The 26,019-nt window shown below is 47.4% G+C and overlaps 1 protein-coding gene across 6 annotated transcripts in view; it reads right to left on the minus strand.

Moving 5' to 3' along the window:
* LOC135908158 (cholinesterase-like) overlaps positions 1–26,019 on the minus strand; it is an 828,064-nt gene that overhangs the window by 796,875 nt on the left and 5,170 nt on the right. For 4 of the 6 annotated variants that reach the window (XR_011511619.1, XR_011511618.1, XM_070532653.1 and 1 more), the window contains exons 3-4: positions 12,128–12,282; positions 8,006–8,152 (exon numbers count right to left, since the gene is read on the minus strand). Coding sequence is in view for 4 of the 6 variants with exons in the window: in XM_070532653.1 (XP_070388754.1) it covers positions 8,006–8,152; positions 12,128–12,282 (302 nt within the window). In the remaining 2 variants the exon portion in view is untranslated. Of the gene's footprint in view, positions 1–8,005; positions 8,153–12,127; positions 12,283–12,815; positions 14,510–26,019 lie in introns of those variants that run through there. The other 2 variants (XM_070532654.1, XM_070532652.1) reach the window with 2 other exon arrangements.

The following is a 26,019-nucleotide window of genomic DNA, read 5'->3' on the forward strand; positions in this document are numbered from 1 at the left end:
TCGTAAAGCGGTTCTTTGACGCACCGGGCTTCAATCCAGACGCAATAATAAGGCATCAAAAGCAACACACGAGCCATAGGCATTCGCCTTACTGTACCATCCGCCAATCGAACTGGCGTTTCTGTCCCGGTGATATCTCTTTCCGGCACCATGGATTGTCTTACCAGAACAATGTTGGACCCAGTGTCTCTGAGTACAGACACTTTTCGTCCCTGCAGCATTCCCTCTACTACTGGCATCGAGGTCTCCGGGTCGTCAGACGACGGAACCGTCATGACAGCACTTGCTTTGTCGCTGGACTCCTGTTCCATTTGCGTCCTCTCACCATAAATGTGACTTTTGCTCGCGACAACACATGCAGTATTATTTTCTGAATTAGCTCGACAGGTTTGTATTGTATGTCCCTGCCGTCCGCATTCCTCGCACTTCAAGGTCGAACTGCGAGTGCGACCCAAGGGACAATTCATAGCCCGATGCCCTATCCTGTCACACATAAAACATTTGATTGTGCTTCGACTCTGTTCTCTTTCATCTGGTGTCTTTTTATCTTCCTTCCCCTTTCCCAAATTCTTTTGGCCTTGGGCTTCTAAATAGCGGTCGGCGTGTTCAGATAGTTCCGCCACCGTCCTCAAGTTGCGTTCTTTCAGGAATATTGCCACGCCCTGATGACATGATGCTAGGAACTGTTCTGCAATCATGTTGTCCCTCAAGTCTTCAAATGTCTTCTCTACGTTAGCCATGTCCAACCAACGATCAAAGTAGTTGGAGATTCGAGCGGCGAATGGCTGGCCTGTCTCGTTATCGTGTGGCTTGGAGCTTTGGAATTTATCCCGCAAACCTTCGGCCGTTAGCCTGAAGCGTTGTAGGAGAGCCTTCTTTACCTTTTCATAATGTAGTGCGTCAGTCTCTGAGATCCGGCTGTACACGGCCAATGCTTCCCCTACGAGACACATACTCAATCCCGTCACCCAGTCACTCTTCGGTCAGCCTTGTCCAGTTGCTATTCGCTCAAAACGCTGCATGTAGGCATCTAGGACATATCGCCTTTCGTCAAAAGGGGCGATAAGCTTTTGGGGACACACTGTCGCTATTCTCTTAGGTAGCACGTCTGAGCTATTTCCTGCCTCTTCTCCACTGTTACTCATGCGCAGCTGCAATTTCTTTTCTGTAAGCTCTTTTTCCAAAATCAAATTCCTATATGCCCGCTCGTCCGCATCCTTCGCTCTCTCGTCAGCGGCCTTGGCTCTCTCCTCAGCTGCCTTGACTCTCTCCTCAGCTGCCTTCGCTCTCTCCTCATCTTCCTTCGCAGCCTCTCGCGCCTCTACGCGTTCTTCTCTTAATCGCTTTTGTTCCTCGTGATACAGTGCTATTATGGCCTCAGCCGACATGCCCGCGGCACTCCCAGCCGCCATCAAACGTTCAAGGTCCATTCCGCTACTCAATACACCCCGAGGCACGTGACGAAGTTAAAGGGATCCTGGCAGGCTCGCCAATGTTGTCACGAGTAGGTTAACGCCTGGTACGCTTGCTTGAGCGAGCGGAAGGAACACATGAACGCAAGGTGCAGCACACACAACATTCATTCAATACGGACTTTTAAGAACAGGAAAACACGGTAACATTCGACTTATCGCACACGGCATGCGTCCTCCCTTACTAAGCTTTCCGCTCACACTACCGCGTTTACAAACGTCTGTGCGGCGATTGTCTATTCGCTGTAGTAGGAGCGCTTACAGTACCGGTACTGTTCGGCGCGGGTATCGGCGTCCCCCGGTCTGTGGTCCGTCGATGCGATCTGGTCGTCGTCAATCGTTGTTATTGTCGGGCGTCAACGATGCCACAGCCGACGTGACGACGGCACGGTCGCTGAGGGGCTGTCGCGCTCCGGCAGAGCGGGGCTCGTGCCGGCTGGCCCTCCCGGTGCGCACCGGCCCAGCTTGGTTCTCCGGACGGGATGGTGACTGGCTGTAGCCAGCCTCCGCGCGTCTACGTTCAGCGGCAGCAACGCTGACTTGTCCTAGCAGGTAGATCCGGGCCAGCGGTAGTTCCAGGGACGTCGGACATCTGCTCGCCGAGCCTGGTACTCGGGCGGGACGTCTATGTGTCGCCTAAGATCTGGGGCAGGACCCAGACAGGCGATCTCCGGCCGTCTTCTCTTGGAACGCTGCGCCCGGTCACCACGTCCTTCTCTGCGCGTGCCCCTCCTCCAAGATGGCGGCTCCACGCGCTCGCTCCACTCCTTCTTCCTCGTCTTCTTTCTTTCTTTATGCTTGTCACTCCTGACAAACAGTTACTTAGTTTGTTGAAGAGGCATGAAACGTCATTGGATGCTCATTCTTCGTCATTGGATTGGACTTCCGTCACAACGCCTCGCATTCAGACAAACGGCAGATCTATCGTACGTCACCGGTCGTATCGGGTGTCTCTAGCCGAGCGCGAGATTATTGAGGAAAACGTCGCCGACATGCTGCAACGTTAGATAATCCGCACCCTGGTGGTGGTGGTGGGAAAAAGTTTAATTCGTCAACAGAAAAAGATTTGTGAGATTACATGTGGGAAGTCATGATGGCTTCGTGACGTGGCCGTCAGACCGTGTCTTACGGCGACTTCTGAAGCCCAGGTCACGGCCTGCACTTGAACCGCGGGTTCCGAGCTCGTCACCGCAGCCTCCCACTGCTTCCAGTTGGCTAGCTGCCATTCAGCTCTAGGTTTGGGCTCAGGGCATCCGTGCAAGATGTGTGCTAAATCGGCTTTGTCGGCCTCGCATAGAGTACATTTGGGGAAGTGGGTCCCTGGGTAGACTATGGATAGTTTTTACGGGTTGGGGAAGGTCTGTGTTTGGAGTTGCCTCCACGTCGCATGCTGGTTTTTGGTTAAAGAATTGTCAAGGGGTGGGTATTCGAGTCTTTAGTTTTTATAGTATTGCGTAATTTCGTGGTAGGTTATCATGCGCTGTTTTGCTCCTCGCAGGATCGGTTGGCTCACTGCCCGGTTGACGAGTCCTCGGGCGAAATCGTGAGCCCCTTCGTTCCCGGGATGGGACGAGTGCGCAGGGATCCAGATAATTTTGATCTGGCGGGGCGTGAGATGTACTTTTTTTAGAATTGGTAGCGCCGGTTCATGGGTTCTGCCTTCTGCAAAATTAGGCACTGCCGTCTTGGAGTCGCACAAAATTATTTTGGCTGCGGTATTTGTGATAGCTATTGCTATCGTGGCTTCTTCCGCGTGCCTTCCAAAAATGATGACCACGGTGAAAGAATTATTGGTTGGGTTGACACGCACCTGGTCTTGCTTTCGAGCTGTAGCGATGTGCGTGTCGGGCCCCTGGCATACCGTTTTCAGGAGAGTGGTGGCGGTGTGGAAACGGAGATCGAGGCCTACTTTTGGTCTGAAAACCACTTTATAATCCATGGTCGGGAGGCGAGGAAGCGGTCTCCTTCTTCTGATTGTTGGTTGGCCAGCGGCCGATTTCTCTTTCTCGGCGGCCTTGCCGTTGCCGTCGTCGGTGGTGATGGATGACGCAAGCGGCGTCGCATTCTTCTTCTTAGGTAGGCCTAAAGTAGGCCCAGCACGGCTACGTGCGGCTCGGGGGAGAAGTGCCCGAAATCTGGCTATGTGCAGGTCTTGTCTCCAAAAACGTAGCGGTTAGGTGCACAGCGCCCTCACTGATCTCGGTGTGATGTTCCCAGGTCGTCGTAGTTCGTAATGTTGCCAAACATCGGTCGAAAGTCCGCAGCCCATGCGAAACACGTCCGCACTGCTCGGCGGCAAGATGGCGACCGTCCGCCCCCTCTGGTATCCCTTGGTCATCTCCCATCGTTTTGGTCCGAAACAAAGAAGTTCCGTGCGATTTTGTGTCGATTACAGAGCGCTCAACAAGATCACGCGCAAGGATGGATACCCTATGCCTCGCATTGACGATGCCCTCGGTTCTCTGCAAGGTGCCGAGTACTTCTCTACCCTGGACCTGCGTTCAGGTTACTGACAAATTCCGATGCACGAAGACGACAAAGAAAAGACAGCATTTGCAACCCCAGACGGCATCTGCGAGTTCAACGTCATGCTCTTGCGCCTCTGCAACGCTCTCGCAAGTTTTTAGCCCACGATTGACATTGTTCTCCGCGGCGTCAAGTGGAAAACATTCTTGTGCTATCTGGACGATATCGTTATTTTCTCATCGACATTTGCCCAGCACCTGCAACGCCTGGACGAGGTCCTCACATGCCTCGCTAACGCTGGTCTTCAGCTCAACACCAAAAAGTGCCATTTAGCAAGCAAGGCGATAAAGGTGTTAAGTGACATTGTGAGTAAGGATGTTATTCGACCTGATCCTCACAAAATTTTGGTGGTGGTTTGCTTTCCTCGACCACAAAATGCCAAGGAACTGCGCAGTTTCCTTGGCATCGCTTCCTATTTTGGTCTATTTATACGCGACTTCACCTCTATATGTGCTCCTTTACACAACCTACTTCGTTCTGGTGCTCCCCTTCATGTGCTCACCGGAATGTGAACCTGCCTTTGACCAGCTGAAGGGCGCCCTCACATCTGAACCTGCCCTGTGTCATTTTGATGGGACTGCACCCACAATCTTGCACACGGACGCTAGCGGCCATGGAATTGGTGCTGTTTTCCTCCGCCGAGACACCTCTTTGCGTGAGAGAGTCGTTGCATATGCAAGCCACGCATTCGCACCTGCCGAGAAAAACTATATCACCATCTTAAGAGAATTACTTCTCCCATCGAGCTGGAATGGCTAGCTGTCGTTTGATCCGTCCAGAAGTTTCGCCCTTATCTCCACGGCCGCCATTTTACCATCGCTATGGACCATCACGCCTTATGTTGGCTCTCCACACTCAAGAACGTGTCAGGATGTCTTGGTCACTGAATATGACTTTGAGAATATGACTTTGAGATCATCTACAAGTTTGGTAAGAAGTACAAAGACGCAGACGCTCTTTGTCGCTGCTTGCTTCCTACAGCCGCACTCATCAATGACTCCGCAACTACCTCCAGAGACGCGACCCACGACGTCTCTTTTACGGCGGTTTTGCCCTTCGCCACTCTTGACCATCTCACTTCGGACGACCATGAATAATTTTCGTCTCAACAACTCGCCGATACGTACTGTCGACGTATTATAGACCGCCTTCGCGGAGCTTCGCTCCCACCTAACGCCAGGCTCGGTAGAGAGCTGACACAATTCAAGCTACAAAACTCCTTGCTGTGCCGCCATATCCATCATCCTGACGGACAATGCTGGGTGCCCGTACTGCCTCGCTGCCTTCGTGCTAGTGTCCTTCAGGCCTCTCACGACGATTCGACTGCTGGCCACCTTGGTATCCAGAATACTTACGACCGCATAAGAAGTCGCTTCTACTGACCTGGCCTGTCTACCAGTGTGGTGAGAGACGACTCTTCCTGTGGCATTTGCGAGCGTCGAAAGCGGCCAAAATCAGCTCCCGCCGGGCAGCTACTTCCGGTATCGTGTCCTGCGGAACCATTCGAGGTTGTTGACATTGATCTCTATGGGCTACTTCCCATGACTCCAGTCGGTAGTCAATTGAGAGTTACAGCCATCGACCACCTCACGCGCTATGCCGAAACAGCTTGTGTCCCTTCTGCATCAGCTTCCGAAGTTGCTCCCTTCATTGTTCAAGCCATAATCCTCCTTAACAGCACCCCTCGAGTCCTTCTGAGCGACTGCGGAAAAACATTTCTTTCAGAACTGGTAGGCGAAGTGTTCAGAGCCTTTGGCACAACTCACAAGACTACTTCAGGTTACCATCCTCAGGCGAACGGCCTGACTGAGCGGTTTCATCATACGCTCTCTGACATGATAGCCGCATATTTTCAACCAGATCACAGAAATTGCGACGCAATTTCGCCATTCGTCACCTTCGTGTATAACACCACTGTTCAACGCACAACCGGTTACTCGCCATCCTAGCTTGTTTATGGCCGTTCGCCCAGTTCCTTCCTGGACGTTTCTTTCATTTCTGCCCCTGTCATTCCATGTCCATCTTCCTTTGAAGAATATGTTTCCCGCGTTGACCATTGTCACCAGCGTGCCCGCTTCAACACCGAAGCCAGAGAACAGGATCGCAAAAATCATTATGACGCATCTCATCGCGTAGTTTTCTGCCAGCCCGGCGATGAAGTGCTGCTGTGGACACCAGTTCACACTCCTGGATTGTGTGAGAAGTTTCAGTCCCGCTTTATTGGCCCATACACGGTCTTGGAAATTGCTTCTCCCATTAATTAACGTGTGACTCGTGTTGTTCCCTCAGCTCACCGCCGTTGCCGCTCTGCCGAAGTGGTACACGTTTCTCGTATGAAATCCTTCAGGCGGCGTTCACCGTACCTTTAGGCTGCGGCCAGGATGGCCTTTCTCGCATGGGGGAAATTAGTGAGGGCGTTTATTGTGCACTTCTGCATCATCTGTATGTTATCATCAGCATGTGTGTGCCCTGCTTCGTGCGGGTAGTCGCATCGTCATAGTGGACTGTGTCGAGGGTCCTTCGCCGCGTCTCTCAGGCTCAATACAAGTAGGCCATTACTGTATATATATATATATATAAATATATATATATATATATATATATATATATATATATATATATATATATATATATATATATATATATATATATATATATATATGTGTGTGTGTGTGTGTGTTTGTGTGTTTGTGTGTGTGTGCGTTTTCTTGAAAGATGCCCAAAGCTTGCGCCTACTTCTCTTAAGTTGCTCGTCTACAGGCCTTTCATGAGACCGATCGTGGAATACGCAAATGTCGTTTGGCTTCAATCATGTATAACCAACTCGCCCACCAGCACACGCTCAGTTTGGCTTCTGTCTAGAATGGCAAACTTAGCAAATCTGGAAGGACCACAATGGAAAGCTATCAGATTTATCGATGATAAGTACAATACAATGACTCACCGGCTCATCTTTTAGCTGCATCCAGTCAAGAAACGCTATTAGATATGAGACAGAGCGATATAAGTACACCTAAAGTATTTGTTCCAGCTTCTTCACAACAACTTTAATATAGCCCCGTCAAAATGCATCTCGTGTTCTGAATCCTGAACTAGACGTTAGAACGACCCCAATAAACTGAACGTTCTCTTTTTTCACTAGCTACACAACAATGGAATGAACTGTATCCATCTATCACAAATATCAAAACTTTCCTCAATTCACTAGTACAATTGAAGGTATTAAAGGATTAGAGTTGTTTTAATTACATGCTATGTCACTCCCATCCCCCAATTTCATTGTCGGTAGCCTCGTCGGGGACCTGTTGTTATCGCTTATTGTTTATTTTAACTTTTTATAGTTTTCCCCGTTTCTTTCGATGTAAACACTGCACGTAATGTGAAATCGCTGTGTTAATTATCTAAACGCATTTGAACCTATGCCATATACACTAGTACGCTGTACACAAATATTTGAAAATTACTTTTTGTACACTTGCGTAACCACTATTTTATGTTTTAGTTATTGTCACCCCTTTACTTTTTATTTCTACTTTCATTATGCTAGTAATGATTGCATATTTGCCTATTTGGAGCCTATTCCTGCTTATTGACCTTTCATATTGTCCTCCTGCTAAATGCGAAGGTTGTGGGTTCGGTTCCCACCTGCGGCAAGTTGTTTTTTCATCCACTTTAATTTCCAATAATTTATCGTTTCATTAATCCATTTATTTAGCACAAGTAATTTCCCCTATGTTGTCTTAGGTGTCAGTGTTTGTTGGCTTCTTATGGTATGACTAACAAAAATCGGGCCCCTCGGTTAACCCCCTTTCTTCTTGTATATATATATATATATATATAGGACATCTATGATTGAAGTTAACATTATGAAAAATTCTAAGTATGTTTTTTTTTCCGAAGGGACTAGGAATACACTGGATCATAACCAGCTTCAATATCTTCACAACATATTGCTAACCATAGTCGCGCAAAAGTGTAATCCGAAAAATGCCAGAATGCTGTCTTGCCTTCCTTGGACAGTGGTGACGAAGCCGTGCGCCAGGCCACTGGTGGTGTTGACTGTAATGAGGTCATCGCTGCTCTCGGGTAGCATATAGAAAAGCAGCAAAAGGACAGCCAGCGTGCCGAGGAGCAGCACAAGGAAGAGCTTGTGCCTGCTCGAAAATGTCAATGCCCAGAATTTCATATGCGGTATAACATCAAGTCTCTTACAAGTTCCGAATTACGCAATACCACTGCACAAGACACCACGCTCTCGGAAATATGACGAGCTATCACGTCAACATTTCTCTTTATAATTGGTGTGAAACGAGTTTTGTACAAGGGAGCCTTGCATCGTCCACTAAGAATGGCAAGCGAAAATCGAACGCCCACCTGTCCACTTTGATTTAAGACTTTTAGGGATGGAGGACATGAGAAGACCTGCGGAATGTCCACTGAACTAATTAGACCACGTAGGATATTTGCACCGAAGTTATCCTGAACGATTCTTTCTCTTTGATTTTACACTTGTATTGTTTTACGTGAAAAATCTTTAAACCTGGTCACAGGGGGTCACTTACTAAAATCGCATGTAATGAACACATGTTGAAGTTTAGGTTGAAGTTTATTATTATTATTACCCAATACAATACAATTACAAAGAAAATGTAATACAGAAGGAGGTCCCAAAGTAAAAACTGTCAGGGGGACCTCCTGTTACAACATGCACAAAATATGTAATATAGGATTAGCCACGAGGGTAAGAACAGCGTGAAAATACAATGAACATATTAGAAGTAATTACTGAAACATCGGGTAGTTGAAGATTATACAAAAATTAGCAAGAATAATTCCATATTGAAATACACTTGAAGGTACTATCATCACGTTAATTGAATAGAAGTTTAATGATTATGAACAAAAGTGGGCAATCCAACAGTGCAACAAAACTAATTTACAAACGACTGATAATCTATCAACATAAATAGAGAAAAATAATGAAACATGGCTACACAGTAATAAATGTATACACACACGCACACATAGATACACACCTATATATAGACACACATATAAAAGTATGTACACTTGTCGAATAATCAGGTAAGGTATGTTGTTAATAAGAACTGTTTTAGAAGCCGCCGGAAACAGTGTAATGAAGAGCATGATTTAATATTTGAAGGCAGTGAATTCCAAAATGAAATTGCGGAAAAGAAGGCTGTCATTTTACCGTAGTTAGTGTTGACTTTAGGAAGCAAGAGATTATTATTTTCAGAAAACCGCGTGTTATTTGTATTGAAAAGTTGCGTTGAGGGAAGTAACTCAGCTGGAATGTCACGGTTTCTACTTCTATATAACATAAGACATAGTTTCAGTAGAAATGTGCAAGTTAATGGTAGAATCTCAAGAGTGCGAAAAATGGGCGCTGCTGATGTGATGTATTAACTGTGGGTAATTATTCGGACCGCCCGGTTCTGAAGGTGAATGAGGGTTGTCAGATGTGCAGGATATGTGTTGCCCCATGATGAAATGCAGTAAGTAAGGTGACTGTTAATGAAAGCGTAGTAAAGTGATTTTAGTATATATTGCTGAAAACAGTGTCTTGTTCCAATGAGCACGCGGATGCCGAAAGCAGTCTTCTTAGTGACAGAGTTTACGTGAATGTTATACTTAAGTTGGGGGTCTAATGTAACACCAAGGAAAGTTACAAAATTAGATGGGGTAATGACGTAGTTATCAATGTATAGTTCAGGGGTTCTTGTAGGCGTTTTTTGGGACGAGTGAAATAACATAAACTTTGTTTTAACAGGGTTTACGTTTAGCAAGTTATTTTTACACCAAGACACAAGATTCGTGACATCGGTGTTTAACTTTCTGAGTAGACTGTTAATGTCTTTATCACTACTGAATATCGTTGTATCGTCAGCATAGAGGATGCACTCAGAACTGTTAAGCGATGATGGTAAGTCATTAATGTAAATGAGAAATAGCAGAGGACCCAAAATTGATCCTTGTGGAACGCCCTGGTTCGTTGTTATTGGGTTGGATGAAATGCTTCCATATCTAACAACCTGGGTTCTATTAGTAAGGTAGCTTTGCAAAAGAGCTAAAGCAGGTCCACAAATTCCAAATGATTCAAGTTTAGCGTACAAAATGGAGTGGTTAATAGTGTCAAAAGCTTTAGTTAAATCAACAAATACCGCTCCCGCCCATAGCCCATTGTCGATAAACTGCTTTAGGCTGTCAGTGCTTTATCAGTGCTAATTCAGTTGATAAGTTAGCACAAAAACCAAACTGCTTAGAAGTTAAAAGGTTAAATTTTGTTAGGTAGTTCGTTAGGCGATTAACAAGGAGCTTCTCAATTACTTTACTAAAAAATGGCAGTATCGTTATAGGGCGATAATTAGAAAAGATATTTCGATCACCTTTTTTAAATACTGGAGTGACTTTTCCTTGTTTGAGACTCGTTGGAAAAACGCCGGTACGAAATGCAGTGTTAATAATATCAGAGAGGACAAAAGATAACTCACGAGCAACAAGTTTGATTTTTGATGGATGAATTGAATCTAGGCCACAGCCTGTTGTCTTGAGCCTTATTATAGTGCGATGAACTTCATTTGGCGATGTGGGTTTTAAGAAAAAGGAGTGAGGCACGCGGGGCAACTTGGGCAAGTTAGGGACACCGGCTGCAGAGCTCTTGAAAAATGATTCATTAAATGAATTTGCGACATCTATAGGATCAGTTAGAGTGCTGGTGCCGTCAGGAAACGCTGTTACAGGTGTGTCTTGTTGATTATGATTTAAAAATTCTTTAATTATATTCCAATTTTTTCTCCAGTCATTCCCATTTTCGAGCACTTTATTTTCATAGTAGGTTCTCTTAGCCTGTTTATGTAAGACGGTGAGAGTTTGTGAATATAATTTGAATCGAGCCTTAAGGGCGAGGTTAAATGGTTGGAGTTTTAATTTTTTGAAGAGGTTATCTTTTTTATTTATAGAGCGCAGTAGTCCTCTAGTGATCCACGGATGCCTTGGGGTGGAATACCAACGTGATATGGAGGATACAGACGTACAAGTATTTATAATATCTGTTAGTTTCTCATTTAAAGTGCTGAATGCTTTGTTAGCACAAGATTCCTCGGATAATAGGCCCCAGTCAGAGCCGGACACCAAATCCACAAATTTTCCTGAATCAAAAGAACTCTTAATCACCATTTTATGTTACAGCATTATAGCTTATATCTTTGCAACCCTACTACCAACGCGCCTAACATTAGTGTTTTTGCTTAGACGAAAACAGCCATTGATTGATCACGCATATTTTGTATGCACGGATGGAGTCGATATTCCACGCGTGACGCAATCGTGGGTAAATTTATCCTCTCACTCGGCGTTCAAAGTTTCATAATTCGGCATTAAGTCCTAGATGTAGTGGGCACATTTGAGCGAGTTCACTCAGCCACAACAGGTATAATCCACGAAACTCTTGCCAGTGCTCATCAGCCGTTAAAGACCGACGACTGCGACATCAATTTTGTTTGGCAGAAAATTCACACTTTATCTGTTACGGTCCCCTTAGTCCGACGCGTACGGTTCACAAATGGAGCGAATGGTCTGGGGCAGCGAGAAAGAGACAACCTCTTTGACTACGCTGTAATGCGTCCATCTCGATAGGAAGCGCAATCATCCACGAGGGTGGCGGGACTGAGGGACCAGAAGGGCGGCAGGCATTGCTTTACTCCAGTGGCTGAACACCCTCATGAAAAGAAACGGGCTCACAACGAATAGGGAGCGAGCACGAGCGCGAAATTAGACCGTAGGACGCCCAATAGCTGTAACCTACGTTAGGCATCTAAGCTTTCTAATTAGATTCATGAAAGCTACGAAAGGGGCTAATTGTTGGCTCTTCTCACCAAGAGGTGATTGATGCGCAACGACCATCCGGTAGCGTTTCGCATCTTCGGTTTTAGTACCGTGCCAGGGCATAAGCAAGTATGAAACTTCCTACGCGCGGAAAGGTTACTTTTGCATTTGTTTGGCCCAGTTCTGTACCCTAAGGCTCATAACATGATTTGCAGCATGCATATGACGTTTCAGGTACCCTACAGCAGCTGCGGTACAACCTGTCCGATTGCGACAGCACTTACGGAGCCAGTTTGTCAGCCTGTGCCTCTGCAACGCTCCCGGTGGCGATGACATGGTTGGCAATGAACTGCTCCATGTCGGCCGAGATAATGTAGCTTCCTCGACGGTATCTGTCTTGGAACACAGGCTTCACCAAGGAAATCTGCTCCACGATCTCCTATAATAAATCAGGCAACAGTACCCGTCCCCATTAGAGTGATATTGTAATACTAACGTTTGTCTGCTTCCCAGAGCAAACGCTGATTCTCGACTATTTCAACAAAGCTATGGTGTGACAAGGGGTGCCACAATCCTTCGTAAATCTCTACAGGGCTGCCTTTCGAGATGAGAACCCATGTAGGCAAGCAAAGAGTCATCGTACACCTCGTCATTAAAAAACTGGTCGCTTGCCGATGGCACAGCGATTCGAAGCTAGGACTTCCCACCTAAGAATCGGACGGTTACACAACTGCATTTCCTCCTCGGACCCCGAGAAATCTTTCTTCAACAGGGAAGCATTACTTCTGAGAAACCTGTAAGGAGGTTTCCTTTGTGTCTTCGTGCCACAGTTGCACTGGTTACCTTTTCTACCTTTCACGAACTTTCCTCCACCTTGCGGGCTTCCGCAGAACTTATTTGGCAAAGCTAGCGCTTTTTGGTGGAACCTGATCGGGTAGGGATACGGTGGTGGATGGTATAGGGGGTACTCACGTGGCGTCAGAGCAGGCTGGCGGGCGCAGTAGCGGAAAGGGCACGAACTGCGTTGGTCATTATGAAACCGCCATATTTTTGGGGAGCCGTTGTCAAGAAATGCTATCTCCACTGTTGAAGCTCTGTCGATGCATGTGCTTTTTTACTTTGAAAGGAGTGAAGTAAGGCGCCGATCTCTTGCAAAGGTGTAAGCATGAATGACAGCCCCTCATTAACTCGCTTAAACGCGTACGCGCAGCATATAGAGGCCGTTACAAAGGAGCGCTACGTCGAGAAAGAGGAGCTCAGCGGTGGCGTCGATCCACTTGTGCTAGCTTCCAAAGAGGCATCATGTGATCTTGCGCTCGTACCTAAGGCAGAGCTTTCGGATATCAAAGACTGCCTTATGCATGTTAAAAGCTTCTTTACTCATGATCGGCTGAAGGTAAAAAAAAAATATCCCTGGAGTCACACAACTATTTGACCAGCGGCTTTGTTCCACAGTTCCAGCTGAGAAGACAGTGTGACCACATCATCGTGCGCACCAAGGTAAGACAATCTATTGAATTGAATTGAATTGAACTTATTTCCATATTGAATGGGGGAAAGTCCGAACTAAAAAGTGAAAGTGAATTCACTTGACAAAGGTTCGTATTCCCTTTACAAGGCATACAGTAGTATAAACCAGCGACTAACATTTCATACATAATATGAGCACAAGAAGCGTTGAAAAACAAATACAGCATACGTTTCAATATCAAAATTTCAGGGACGGACTACTATTGGACATATTCTCTTTGGGAAAAAAGAAAAAAAATACAGAAGATACAGATAATTGCAGGGCCGTATGCATGAAATGAAATGTCCGTAATAAAATGCATATTAGTTTGCAGACAGCAAACTAATATGCATTTTATTTCATTTCATAGTTCTTTTTCTAGCGTTGTTTTGCACGCCAATTCGAACTTCAAGTCAGCCTGTGCAAAAAGAGCCTGTTGCGTTTCCTCGTCACGCAAACCAGCCACTAGTCTGTCCCTTAAGGCATCATTTAAGGATGTGCCGTAATTGCAATCTCTGGCGAGATGCTTCAGTTCAGTGATGAAATCCTTGACACTTTCATTTTCTTGCTGCATTCGGCGAAAAAATTTACAGCGCTCTGCGATAATTGAGTGAGCTGGGCTGAAATGAGCTTCCAGGAGCTGTTTAATTTCTTCGAAAGTCTTCTGAGAAGGCAAATGAGGAACAGTTATCTTCTTTAGCTCTTTATACGCTTGCGCGCCGAGTACATTCAGAAACAATTTGAGTTTCTTGTCTGCAGGGACATCATTTATGTCTACGTAGTTCTCGAAGCGTTCAAAATACGAGCGTGTGTTTTCGATTTTTTGGTCATATCCTGTCATTCTGCCGAGCTTCGGACCACGTCCGGCTTCTGCCATAATGACCAAATTTCACCTATCTGCCCAGTCGTGTTCCTTGATGTGGCTTGTCCGTAGTGTCGGTTCTTGTTCGCTTGCTCCAGCCAGCCGCTGAAGTCCATGCAAGGGCTCCGTGACGCCTTGCTTCTTGAAGTTCTTGCGCTGCTCCAGTCGATGAAGTCGTGGCTGCAAGGGCTCCGTGTCGCCTTGCACCGTAGGCGGTTCAGCCTCGTGACTGCTGCTGGCCGGTGTTGGTTTGCTGCGCGCCGGATCCCGTCCTCGTCGCCAGATGTTCTATTTTAAGCAGCAGACAGACGCTTCGGTGGCAGCAACGCAAAAAGCCCCTTATTCAAGGCAGCAGCGTGCTTTTGTAGATAACGCTGCATGCCGGTCAGGCACACGTCATTCTCGGTACAATCTTATCAGACCGCCTGGCTGATACAGAACAACGAGAATACGCAAAAAGAAGAAGAAAAGAGGCCGAAGCAAGGCGAACTGCTGTAAGTTGCCGCGTGACTGCCAATGTTTTTAAAGGTACAGAATGGTGGGAAATGACATGGTGTGTACAAGCCCTTTTATTTTAGTATCGTTTTTTCTTCTGCTTAAGCTCTGGAGGGGACGGTGTTGGCGCCTGCGCTACGTAAAAACGTTACTCCTGGAATCTTCATGTCCCATCAAGAGCAACGGTACATAAACGATAAAAAAGTCGTACCTCTCGCAGATACTTGAGAAAATGCTAAGAGGTTTTGCTGCGCAGCGAAACAATATTCTAATTACGAATCACACCACTCTCACACACATCGGGTAGTATTACGCGTTAGTGTTACAATGCGATGTGGTAATTTAACGACTCACTAGCTCATGTAGCGCTGTAGATCAGCTTTTCAATCGGTTTAATGTAGTACCTATTCGTAATCTATATTCATATAATATGGCCATACGATGCAAACAGAGCATGAATACTAAGGAAGACATCATAACGTCGTTATCGCACTTGAGGACTAGGCAACCTACATACAACACACGCACTAAAGAGTATTGGAAAGTCCCGTTTTGCCGAACTAAATATGGAGAACAAATGTTCCAACACAGCATACCTCTACTTCTAAATTTTCTTCATGAACGAGAGATCGATTCCACAACTGTTAGCAAAAACAGACTGCGCTTCATTTTTATGACGCATTCATGATATCATCTGTTCTGCGTGGATGTTTGTCCGCTGCGCAACAGGCGAAGCAAATGCACGAGTTTGACACAAGACAGCGCAGCGTCAGCGTCATTCAGGGCGAACATCACCGTGATAAGCAAAAGAAATCGACGACGGTTCTATGGTCGAAAGATAAGCGAGAGGGAAAGCAACAAAGTGCGTGTAGGCATTGCGGAAAGCGTCATGCGAGAGAAAAATGTTGGTATCGGAACCACACCTACAGAAATTGTAAGAAAAAAGGGCATTTGCAAGCCGTTTGCAAAAGAGGAGAGAAAGCTGTCAGATATGCTGACACCACGGACGACGAATCTGAAGACTTGAATTGTCACACTGTGTTCTACTCGGGCAAAAGTTCAAGGGGCTACAGCATCGACCTGAACATGGAAGGGAAGACTGTTTCGCTGATAATTGACACCGGTGCAGCAGTCACGATCGTATCAGACCAGTTGTATAAGCAGTATTTCCCGCATGTCAGATGTGTGGAATCAAAGGTGTCGTTTCGCACTTACACAGGAGAAAAAAGGTACTTGGAACAGCAAACGCATTAGTCAAACAGGAAGGAAGCGAGATCTCTTTGCCCGCGGTGGCAGTGCAGGGAAATGGAACGCCGATTCCCGCTCTCATGTGAAGAGACTGGCTGGAAAAACTGCAGATAAACTGGAAAGCAGTATACAGTCTGTCCACGGAGAGACCACCGGAGCAGAGGGTAGAAGCTTTACGGAAGAAGTGTCCCGAGGTTTTCAAGAGCACCCCGGGTGTCGTCAAAAACTTCGAAGCTCGCATCTTTGTTAAGGAAAGGGCTCGACCAGTATTCTCAAAAGCATGGCCAACACAATTTGCTATCAAAGACGAAGTAGCAAATGAGTTGGAAAAGCTCGAGCAAGCCGGAATACTAAAGAGGGTCACGAAAAGTGACTGGGCAACGCCTCTGGTGGTGGTCGCGAAGAAAGGCGGCGCAGCATTAAGGTTATGCGGCGACTACAAGGGCACGGTTAATCCTGTTCTAAAAACAGACCATTACCCATTGCCATTGCCGGAAGATTTGTACTCCATGCTCACGGGAGGCAAGAGCTTTTGCGTCTTGGATCTATCGCAAGCCTATCAACAAGTGCCGCTTGCTGAGGAAAGCAAAGCGCTGCTAACGGGGAACACTCATCTCGGATTATTTCAATATCAGCGCTTTCCATTCGGTATCTCTAGCGCACCTGATATCTTTCAGTCTTTAGTGGACGAAGTCTTAAAAGGGATTCCAAAAGTGGATTGCTATATCGACGACGTCAACGTCGTAGGCGACAACATAGACGACTGTCAAGAAACCGTGGAAAAGGTGCTTCAACGACTGTCAACGCACCATATTACCCAAAAACAACAGAAGTGTGAATTTTTCAAACCATCCGTTGTTTATCTGGGACACAAAGTGACATCAGATGGCATTTTTCCAACCGCAACAAAGATAAAGGCAATCACAGAAGCACCTAAGCCAAGCAACGTAACTGAACTGCGAGCCTTCTTGGGCCTGCTGAATTTCTATGCAAAATTCATCAAAGATTTAGCTACAGTAGCTGCACCAATGTATGACTTGCTCAAAAAGGACACGACTTGGGTCTGGACGGACGCATGCTCAAGATCATTCGAGGAAGCCAAGCAGCGCCTCATCGACAGTCAAGTATTGACTTTTTACGACATGAAAAAGCCAATCGGGTTAAGCGACGACGCGTCGGTCTACGGTCTTGGGGTCGTTATTTTTCACGTCATACCCGATGGCTCAGAAAGACACATCGCATTTGCCTCCAGAACATTAAGTGCAGCGGAGCGCAACTATGCGCAAGGCGAGAAGGAAGCCCTGGCCCTGATTTTTGATCTAAGCAGGTTTCATAGATGCTTATACGGGCGCAAATTCACGCTGTATACAGACCACCAACCGCAGTTGGGGATCTAGGCATCGGATAAACGAAATCCTTCTTTGGCCGCAGCCAGGATTCAGCGTTGGGCCATCACCTTCGCAGCTTATCAGTACACACTGCGCTACAAAAACGGCAAAAACATGGAGCCGACGCACTTTCAAGGCTTCCACTTTTGGTCAAGCATAAAGACGACACTGAAGAATGTCTTGCAGCGTTTGATGCAACGCCTCTCACTGCGAGCCAAGTTGCTGCTGCGGCTAAAAGGGACCGCCTTATTTCCAAAGTTCTGCAGTTCACCTTATCTGGCTGGCGCGCACCCTACGACGATAAATTTCAGCCCTTTTACGTTCGTCGAAACGAACTATCGTACGAGCAAGACTGTGTCACGTGGGGCAGTGAGTGATCATTCCGGACGAACTCAAAGAAGCACTATTAACATTGCTGCATGAAGAACACCCTGGAATGCAAAGAATGAAAATGCTTGCTAGGTCGTTTGTTTGGTGGCCATCGATTGACAAGAACAAAAATGCGTTTAAGCATTTTTGTGCTTAAACTTTGTCCGTAGGTTGGTTCTTCATGCATTATCGCGCAAGATGAAAGTGTGCAGACTTTTCGGGACCACCAGGAGATATCGTGAGCCTGTCGTAGAATAGTTCTTCTCGTATAGACGCCCATTACATGTGCAAAAACGAGTGGCTGTTGAATACTGTTTGGCAGGAAGCAGTTGTCTTAAAGTGTCGTCGTTTTGCTGCTCACTCCTAAAGGTATTGAGATCAGGAAATGCGGGCTCCAAGGATACGATGTAGTGGTCAAATTTGTCCGCTTCACAGTCCACCGTGGGAAGTGGTAGCCGGTACAGGCAGTCGTCATTGGCATGTCGTCGACCGCTTTTATAGGCAATGGTGAAGTCGTACTTCTGTAGACGGAGTGTCCAACTTGCAAGCCCACCAGACGGATCACGCAGATTGACGAGCCAGCACAAAAAGTTATCGTAAGTTAGACAGGTCTCAGACAGTGTTACTTAGAATGCTCCAGACGGGCGCATTCCCTTCGCTGGGCTTTCTCAGCCGTATCTACAGAGACGTCGATTCGAGCTGTCCGGACTGTAATGATATCTATTGTTCCTTAGCGCACATGCTCTGGCAATGCCCCGCGTTACCTAACGGCCCTCTCTCCAGCGAAGCCGACTGGGAAGAGGCACTCCGGAGCCCATCGCTCCAGACACAACTAGAGGCAATCCAGAGGGCCCGAGAAAGGGCGGAACATCACGGCGTTCCTGCCCCGACTTGGACGCGGCCAGCGGCTTCCGCGGGTCCCCGATAGGGGCCTCCGCTGAAGCTCCTCAGGATCAAATAAAGTTCATTGTCTGTCTGTCTGTCTGTCTGTCTGTGACGATGGTGAAAGGGCGTCCGTACAGGTATGACCGAAAGCGCTGTACTGGGAAAATCGCCGCTAGATATTTCTGTTCTCTTACGTTGTAATTGCGCTCGGGCTTGCTTAGAGGGCGACTCGCGTACGCTACGACGTGTTCTTTGGTGTCGAAGCGTTGAATAAGAACAGCGCCGACACCAATACCGCTAGCATCCATGTGCAGTTCTGTGGGAGCCAAGAGGTCGACGTGTTTGAGAACTGGATGGCTCGTCAACCGGAACATCAGTTCACGAAAAGCACACGCACATCCTTCGGTCTAGTCAAAGTGAACGCCTTTCTGAAGCAGACTCGTCAACGAATGCGCAATGTGAGAAAATCGGGGAATAAACCGACGGAAGTATGAGCAGAGGGCCAAGAAGCTTCGAAGCTCTTTTACTGAGCGAGGTTGCTGAAAGGCTTCGACCGCAGCCGTTTTCGCTGGATAAGCTTTTATGTCCTCTTTGTCCGCTAGGTGGCCTTTTGGCGTTTTCCAAAGCGAGATTTTTCGGAGTTTAGTACCAAGCGTGCTTTGTCTAGGCACTCTAGTAGAAAACTGAGGCGAGCGTTGTGTTCACTAAACGTGCGTCTGAAAAACACATCATCCAGATAACACATGCAGACTACTCACTTCAAACCACGCGGAAAGTTGTCCATGAAGCGCTCAACAAAATCGCTCGCCCTGTGGATTGTGCTTCGTTGGGATTTCCAGCGTTTGTGAAAAGCGCTAAACATCGTTCTTCTGCCTTTTATGGGTGAGTGCAGGTTCATATCGTTGTAACCTTTACCTCAGTGCACGCTGAAAATGCCAAACTCAGTGCCTATGATCAAATAAACGTGTGACCACATGAGTACTTTCATGCCTGGTAGCACGAAAAAAAAACTGTGTCAACTGTGTAAACTGGTGCTGTAAATATTTCTCTCCTTTCAATTCAATCCCTTGCATTGTATGCTTGTAGAATGTGTTTTTTATGTATTTATATCATCCTTCAATGTACCTCATATGATTCAATGTATTTCATATTTCATATGCACTTCTTTTCTTTTGAACTTATTTAATTACATTACTGTATGAACGTATTCCCTGCTGCCTGGGTCAGAAGTTGGCCTGCAGTATTCTGTAAACAGAAAAAAAATATGTGTACAGTGTGGGTGCTGAAATTGCCACATATCGAGCGCGGATAGGTAGCCATAGCCAACGACTACGGTGTAGCAGTAGTGAAAGGCTTCGTTTTCATGCACCTGCTCGTTCATTTGCTAGATGGTGCCCGTGAGGGCGACTGATTGATCTTATGTTTTATGCGGTTCATCTCCTAATCTGCTGCGGTGACATCGAAGTCGATCCCGACCCTGACAAGATAGACAAGGTTCTTGATGCCCTAAGGGATACCGACTCGCGCGTCGAAAATTTCAAAAATAAATCAGCAGTAAGATGAAGGACATTTTATTAGTAATAACTGACCTTAGGAATCGCTTTCGAAAGTGGAAGCTTTGCTATACGATAATTTGGGAAATGTCACAGCGTTATCTGAAGTAAAAAGAGGTGCCGGTGACATCAAAAGCGATCTTTCATCTCTTTCTGATAGGTGGGATTCTGAACCTAACATAGTTGAACTCGTCGATGACATCAACAATCGCATGTGCAGAAAAAGTTTGATATTTATAGGCTTGCCCGAGGCAAAGAAAGAAGACTACTAGGCGCCTCAAGTTTTCATTGAAAGCTTCTGCAGAGATCACTTTGGCCTCGAGGTAACGGATATTGAACGTGCACATCACATGGGATCTCACAGGCAAGGACAGCACCGGTCAGTCATAGGGAAGTTTCTACACTAAAAGACAATGCAGTATTCTGGCTAATTCCTACAAGCTAAACAATTTGAATTTAAAGGTTTGGATAGATCAGGACCTTTCCCCTCGAATACAATTCCTGCGCAAACACCGGATTAAGAGGGTGGGGCCGGCGTCTGCGATTGGTCCACTTTCCCTTACATAGCTCTCAGTGGCTCGCTGACGATCGCGGCCGCATGCAACGGAAGCTTAAAAATTATGCTAAAACGGATCCTCAGCAACGAATAGTTTGCAGAACAAGGTCATAAACGTTCCGAAATGGCTCGAAAACGTTACACGGCCACGCAAGTTTCATTACACGCAAATAAATCCATGGTCTCCAGCAGGTGCGAGTAGCCAGTGCCTGAGCGATCGGCGGCAGCCATCTTTTATTCCTTTCGGAACTGGGCAGCCTGCGGCTATTCAAAAGAAAATTCTGTTTTGTTCGGCATATTAATGCATCTTTGACGCGCACACGTCCCTATGACGCGGTGAGTTTTTGCGGTTTTGTGACATCGCGTCACAGGCAGGTGAAGTGGGTGCAGCCCGGAACTTTTGTCCAAAAGCCGAGGGCTAATGGCGAAGAGGCGTTGAATCAGATATAACTATTTATCTTTCGTTCTGTCAAATCATGTATAATCAGTATGTGCTCGTCTTATCAGATGTTGAGTTATTGCGGTTTTCGTGACATCGCGTGACAGACAGGAGAAGTGGGTGTGGTCCAAAAACATTTTCAACCAATCGCAGAAGGCTGATTGCAGAATTGGAATAGAAAAGTTTGGAATTGGTTTACGTTATAGGGCCCCTGGTGTAACTAATGCTGTTTTTCCTTGTCTGCCTTGTGCATCGAAATCCGCCCGTATCCGGACCGCAAGTCTGCACTCGAAAAGTATCAGGCCGAAGAAAGGCAACCTATAGCATCATCGATCCGGGGCAAATGGTATACGTCCTTGTTGGTAACGGCTTTGAGGCGGCGGTAATCAACGAAAAATCACCATGTGCATCTTTCTTTTTGACTAGAATTACTGGGGCTGCCCACGGACTACTCGGCACTTGGATAATATTTTTCTTTAACATGTCACGGACTTGATCATCGATCACCTTGCGCTCCGAAGGTGACACCGGGTATGGCTTTTGTCACAGAGGCTGGAGAGATCCCGTGTCTGTACGATGCTGTACACGAGAAGGGGGAAAGGATGGTGGAGCCTCTTGTGGCAAAAGTTGAGCACTGCTAAGTGTTTCCGTAGAATATTTTCCAGTTCCTGACGTTGGTTAGTACTGAGCGATTTGTTTATCATAGCCATCATGGAAGTGTACGTGGCACATGCATCAGAATGGAACTTATCCTTGGCTTCGGGGGCTTCTGCAAGGATGGCGGGCGCCAATACATGATGTTCACGAATAGCTGCAAGTTTCAGACCCCACGGTAGCATTGTGCGTTCATTGGAGCAATTTATCGTCTATAACACAGCATGCCCGTCGATAACCGACAGCGTACAATAGGGCACTAGAACATTCTTCTTAATGCAACTAAGGTGAACGGCCTTTACGGTAGCGTCAGATGTCCTGTCAGTTGCAGGAGAGCAGGTGACTGGGGCACATTTGGCAGACAACGGTGGTACAACGGTATCTGCAGACACACAAAGGCCACTATCGTAACACGGCGGGTGTTCCCCAAATACGGCCGGAAAGCTGAAATCTACAGTAATTTCTCCCGTTCGGCAATCAACATTGGCACCACAAAGCTTCAGAAAATTGAGGCCCAGAATTAGGTCATGTGTAGCATCAGGTAAAACTACGAACTCCACCTTAAAAGTTTCACAACCCAAGCTAACTGCTGCACTGCACACACCTAGAGAGTACAATAGTTCTCCATCAACTCTACGAAACACATCGGCGCGGTCCCATGAAAACACCAATTTTCGTCCTAGCAGGCATTTCAAAGCGTAACTCATTAAGGAAATGGTTGCTCCAGTGCCCACTAAGGCCACTGTTTTGACGCCATCTGCACCTACCCATACCTTATTTTTCAGTATGCGAATTGGCGTAGGCATTTCTCTCATATTGGAAGACTGTCCAGCAGCCTCACGTCCAATGGTCCTATTGACTAGTTTTCCGATGAAGGCGACGGGTAGCGGCGCCGGGTAGACGGTGACCGGCCTACGCGAGAGGCAGGCGGTGATATTAAGCTACGATCGGAGGCCAGTGAACGGTTTCGCAGCGTTTCCAAGATCTCGTTGGACACACATCCTGGATATGTGAACGCACGGGCAACGCGTTAAGCCCAGACCACACGTACGCTTGCGGACGCGCGCAAGCTCACGTTCACACGCCCACGCATGCGCAGGTGGTGCGGCATGGCTCGTACGCGTCGAAACGCGGCGCGATCTCGGGAAACAGCGCCGCTCTGTTATCGAGCGCTTCGGTTGACTCGCGTAGGCGCGTCCAGGGGCCAAATCTTATAACGGTTCGCTTGGGGAACCGTTTCTTTGGCCTCACCTGATTGGCCAAAATTTTGATTACGTCACAGGTCGGCAGAGGCAACGGGGCGGTACCGCAATTTATGACAACCTCAAGCATCTGTCAATCATCTTCAAAGCGAACCGGTCGTAGGAACCGGCGAAGGGGTAGTCCGCTTTGGGTTCCGTTGCTGTGGCTTGGCTTTGGCTTGTGACCCTGGCCGCGCGCGCCGGTCGCGCGACTCCGGAGACACGCGGACGTCGCGCGCGCGTGCGTTGGTTGCTTCGGAGGCTATTACTTGCCTTCGTCGTCAGCGTGGCGTTCCTCTTTCGGTGTCGACCACGGCTGGAAGCGCGATACGCGTTCGAAGAAGTGACGGATAATGAGTTGCACCGCCCTTGCTGGCTTTCTAAGTAAACCTTTTGCAGGCTACGCTATCAAATGTAGGGGACTCAGGTGCAAGCGTACGAGTGGCCATTCCACGCAGAGGAAGGAATATTGCGCGCTGCTGTTCATCGCCACTGGCCTGCAGCTCCCAGAGGTCGGTCGGACGTGAAGCATTCATTGGAATGACCTAGATCTCTGCTGCCGACACCGTCCATAAAGTTGCTCTCGCAATTACTGTGTTGGCCGGTTGAAGGGCTGGGTCAGCTTTCCCGTGACCTCAGCTTCAAAGCCAATGCCAAGGAGATATTTGCATGGTGAGATCGAATTCTCAGTGCTATCGCCAGCGTGAATAGCTTGCAGATCGCCGTTCAGCAGTCAGAAGGGTTCAACCTAGGCTGGTTCAGCACTTCCATCGTTCGGCTGATAAAACTATACAGTCAGGACGGGAAGATATTGTGGAGATCTCTTATTTGGCTGCCTTTTTTTTCTTTGGTTCGCGAGTGCCGCACTTTGTTACTCAATTTTACGGCACAGCGCGCACCGTCAGCACCACACTTGTTCGATTTGACTTCGCGCAAGCAATGCAGGGCCCGTGTATCGTAATGTTCGATTTCAAGTTCTATTGCTTTTATCACGCGACGCGCCGTGGGGCTTATCGCAGGGACAGCGGCAGCGCGGCTGCGAGCGAGTCATGTCCGAGCCGATGACGAAGGGCGAAAAAAGATCGAAAATTGATATAGTCGGCTAGTAAAGGTGTCCCTAAGAAACAGTTCATGGTTTTGTCGCGCTCGCTACTTGAGAAGTGCCGGCAGTGCGTTCCTGTTGCGTGCATCCTGCGAGCTCCTGGTAGCAGACGACATAGCGCAGCGCTCTGCCAACTCATTTACGCTTGCGATACCGCCTGTCGGCTGAGAATAAAAAAGAATGACATTAATAAATTACTTCTGAATTGCGTAAACGCCCGGCACCACACGTTTATACTTCAGAACTTGGCGTAAAATATTAAATTTATATTTTACATTTATTTAGCAAGCGGAAACATTCTGCAATTCCTCGATTAGCTCGTCATATAATGACGTACGCTTTAGAGGTGGCACCCTCTCATCTATTGGTCGCGTCCTCCCCTTCTTCCACCGCCGGCTTGGGAGTGGCACATATAGTGACGTAAGCGACGAAGCGAACGGTTCGTATTCCGAACCGTTATAAGATTCGGCCCCAGCTATGCAGCTACGGCGCGAAGCGTTCCTCTCTCGGTGAAGCAGTTTTATATCATGCAAGAAAGTGGTTCCTTCCTTTTTACGCTGCTCTAACAGGTATAAAAATTTTACAATTACGTTTATATAAATTGAAGCATTTTGAAACACTGTCAATAACAAAGTACGAAGCGGTGCCTACCAGGGCGTCTGTGAGTGAGCCCAGTGAGCGCGCGCTGTCGCGCGTCTTTTAGGATGCAAACCGCCATTACTCGCGAGGCGCCGCAGGCGCTAGGCGCGCGGACGCGAGCTTACGCGCGTCCGCAAGCGTACGTGTGGTCTCGGCTTTACTGGTGAGATATTACTGATCGGTCGTACCTCAGCGGCTGGCGCCGTTGGGGGCCACGTGGCATTCGATACCACAGTTGTAGTAGTACAACGGCAGAGGACGCTCGACGAAATGCCGCTCAAAGCGTTCGGCTGGCAGATCATGGAACTTGGTACGGCGCCTCAGTACGCTGATCAGGAGCCGTTTGCCTCTGTGCATCAAGGCTGGGGTGAAAACGTTGCCCATATCGCTGTTTTGACGGATACGTCTCTGAATATGGCCACGTCGTCTGAGCCACATCGACGTCCATGACACACACAGACGGTTGCAAAGTAGCGCATGGTGCTCCGGGGGCTAAGTGATATACTGCGTACACAGGCGGTAGTTGAACTGTGTTTCACACTAGTTCATTGTGTCGCCGCAGTTCTTCGCGTACTATTTCCAGAATAGTAGAGGCAAGGGCAGTGGACGGACTCATATCGACGCTGACGACAGTTGTCACGTTTACCAGTCGTCCAAATTTGGGCGCAATACGACTCGTCTGAACGTCTCAAGTGTACGGCAGTGACGCAAGACATCTGAGACGGACGTGAGGTCATCTGTAGCTATCAGAAAATTTTAAACGCCTTCTGCGATGCCTTTCAGAAGATATACGACTCGGTCTTCCTCAGACATCCGCGCGTTTGTGATCTTGCACAACTTGAGTACTTCTATATAGGTAGTGCATGTCTCTATCGGAGTTTGAGCACTTTTGCCCAGGGTTCTCTCCGCACGTTTCTTTTTGCCATCCGAGTTCGAGGCGCAAAAATATTTTCCTATTTCGTTAACAAAGAACTCCCATGTTGTTAAGAACTCTTCGTCATTCTCGAACTACATCAGTGCGGTTTCTCTCAAATATAAGACGACGTTGTCAAGCTTTGTGACCGAGTTCCAGTGGTTATATCGGCCACTCGCACACGTCTTCTCCCGTTCTTCCCACGAATGAGCCTGGTTCCATGTAATCGTGTGCGGCGGCAGCTGGCGTTGACTTTTGCGGGTTGCAACTGGCTCCGGGTCTGGTCCTCCGTTCTGTGGCATGATGACCGTTGTCGGCGAGA

Source organism: Dermacentor albipictus, chromosome 1 (assembly GCF_038994185.2).
Source record: "Dermacentor albipictus isolate Rhodes 1998 colony chromosome 1, USDA_Dalb.pri_finalv2, whole genome shotgun sequence".
NCBI classification, from domain to species: Eukaryota; Metazoa; Arthropoda; class Arachnida; order Ixodida; family Ixodidae; genus Dermacentor; species Dermacentor albipictus.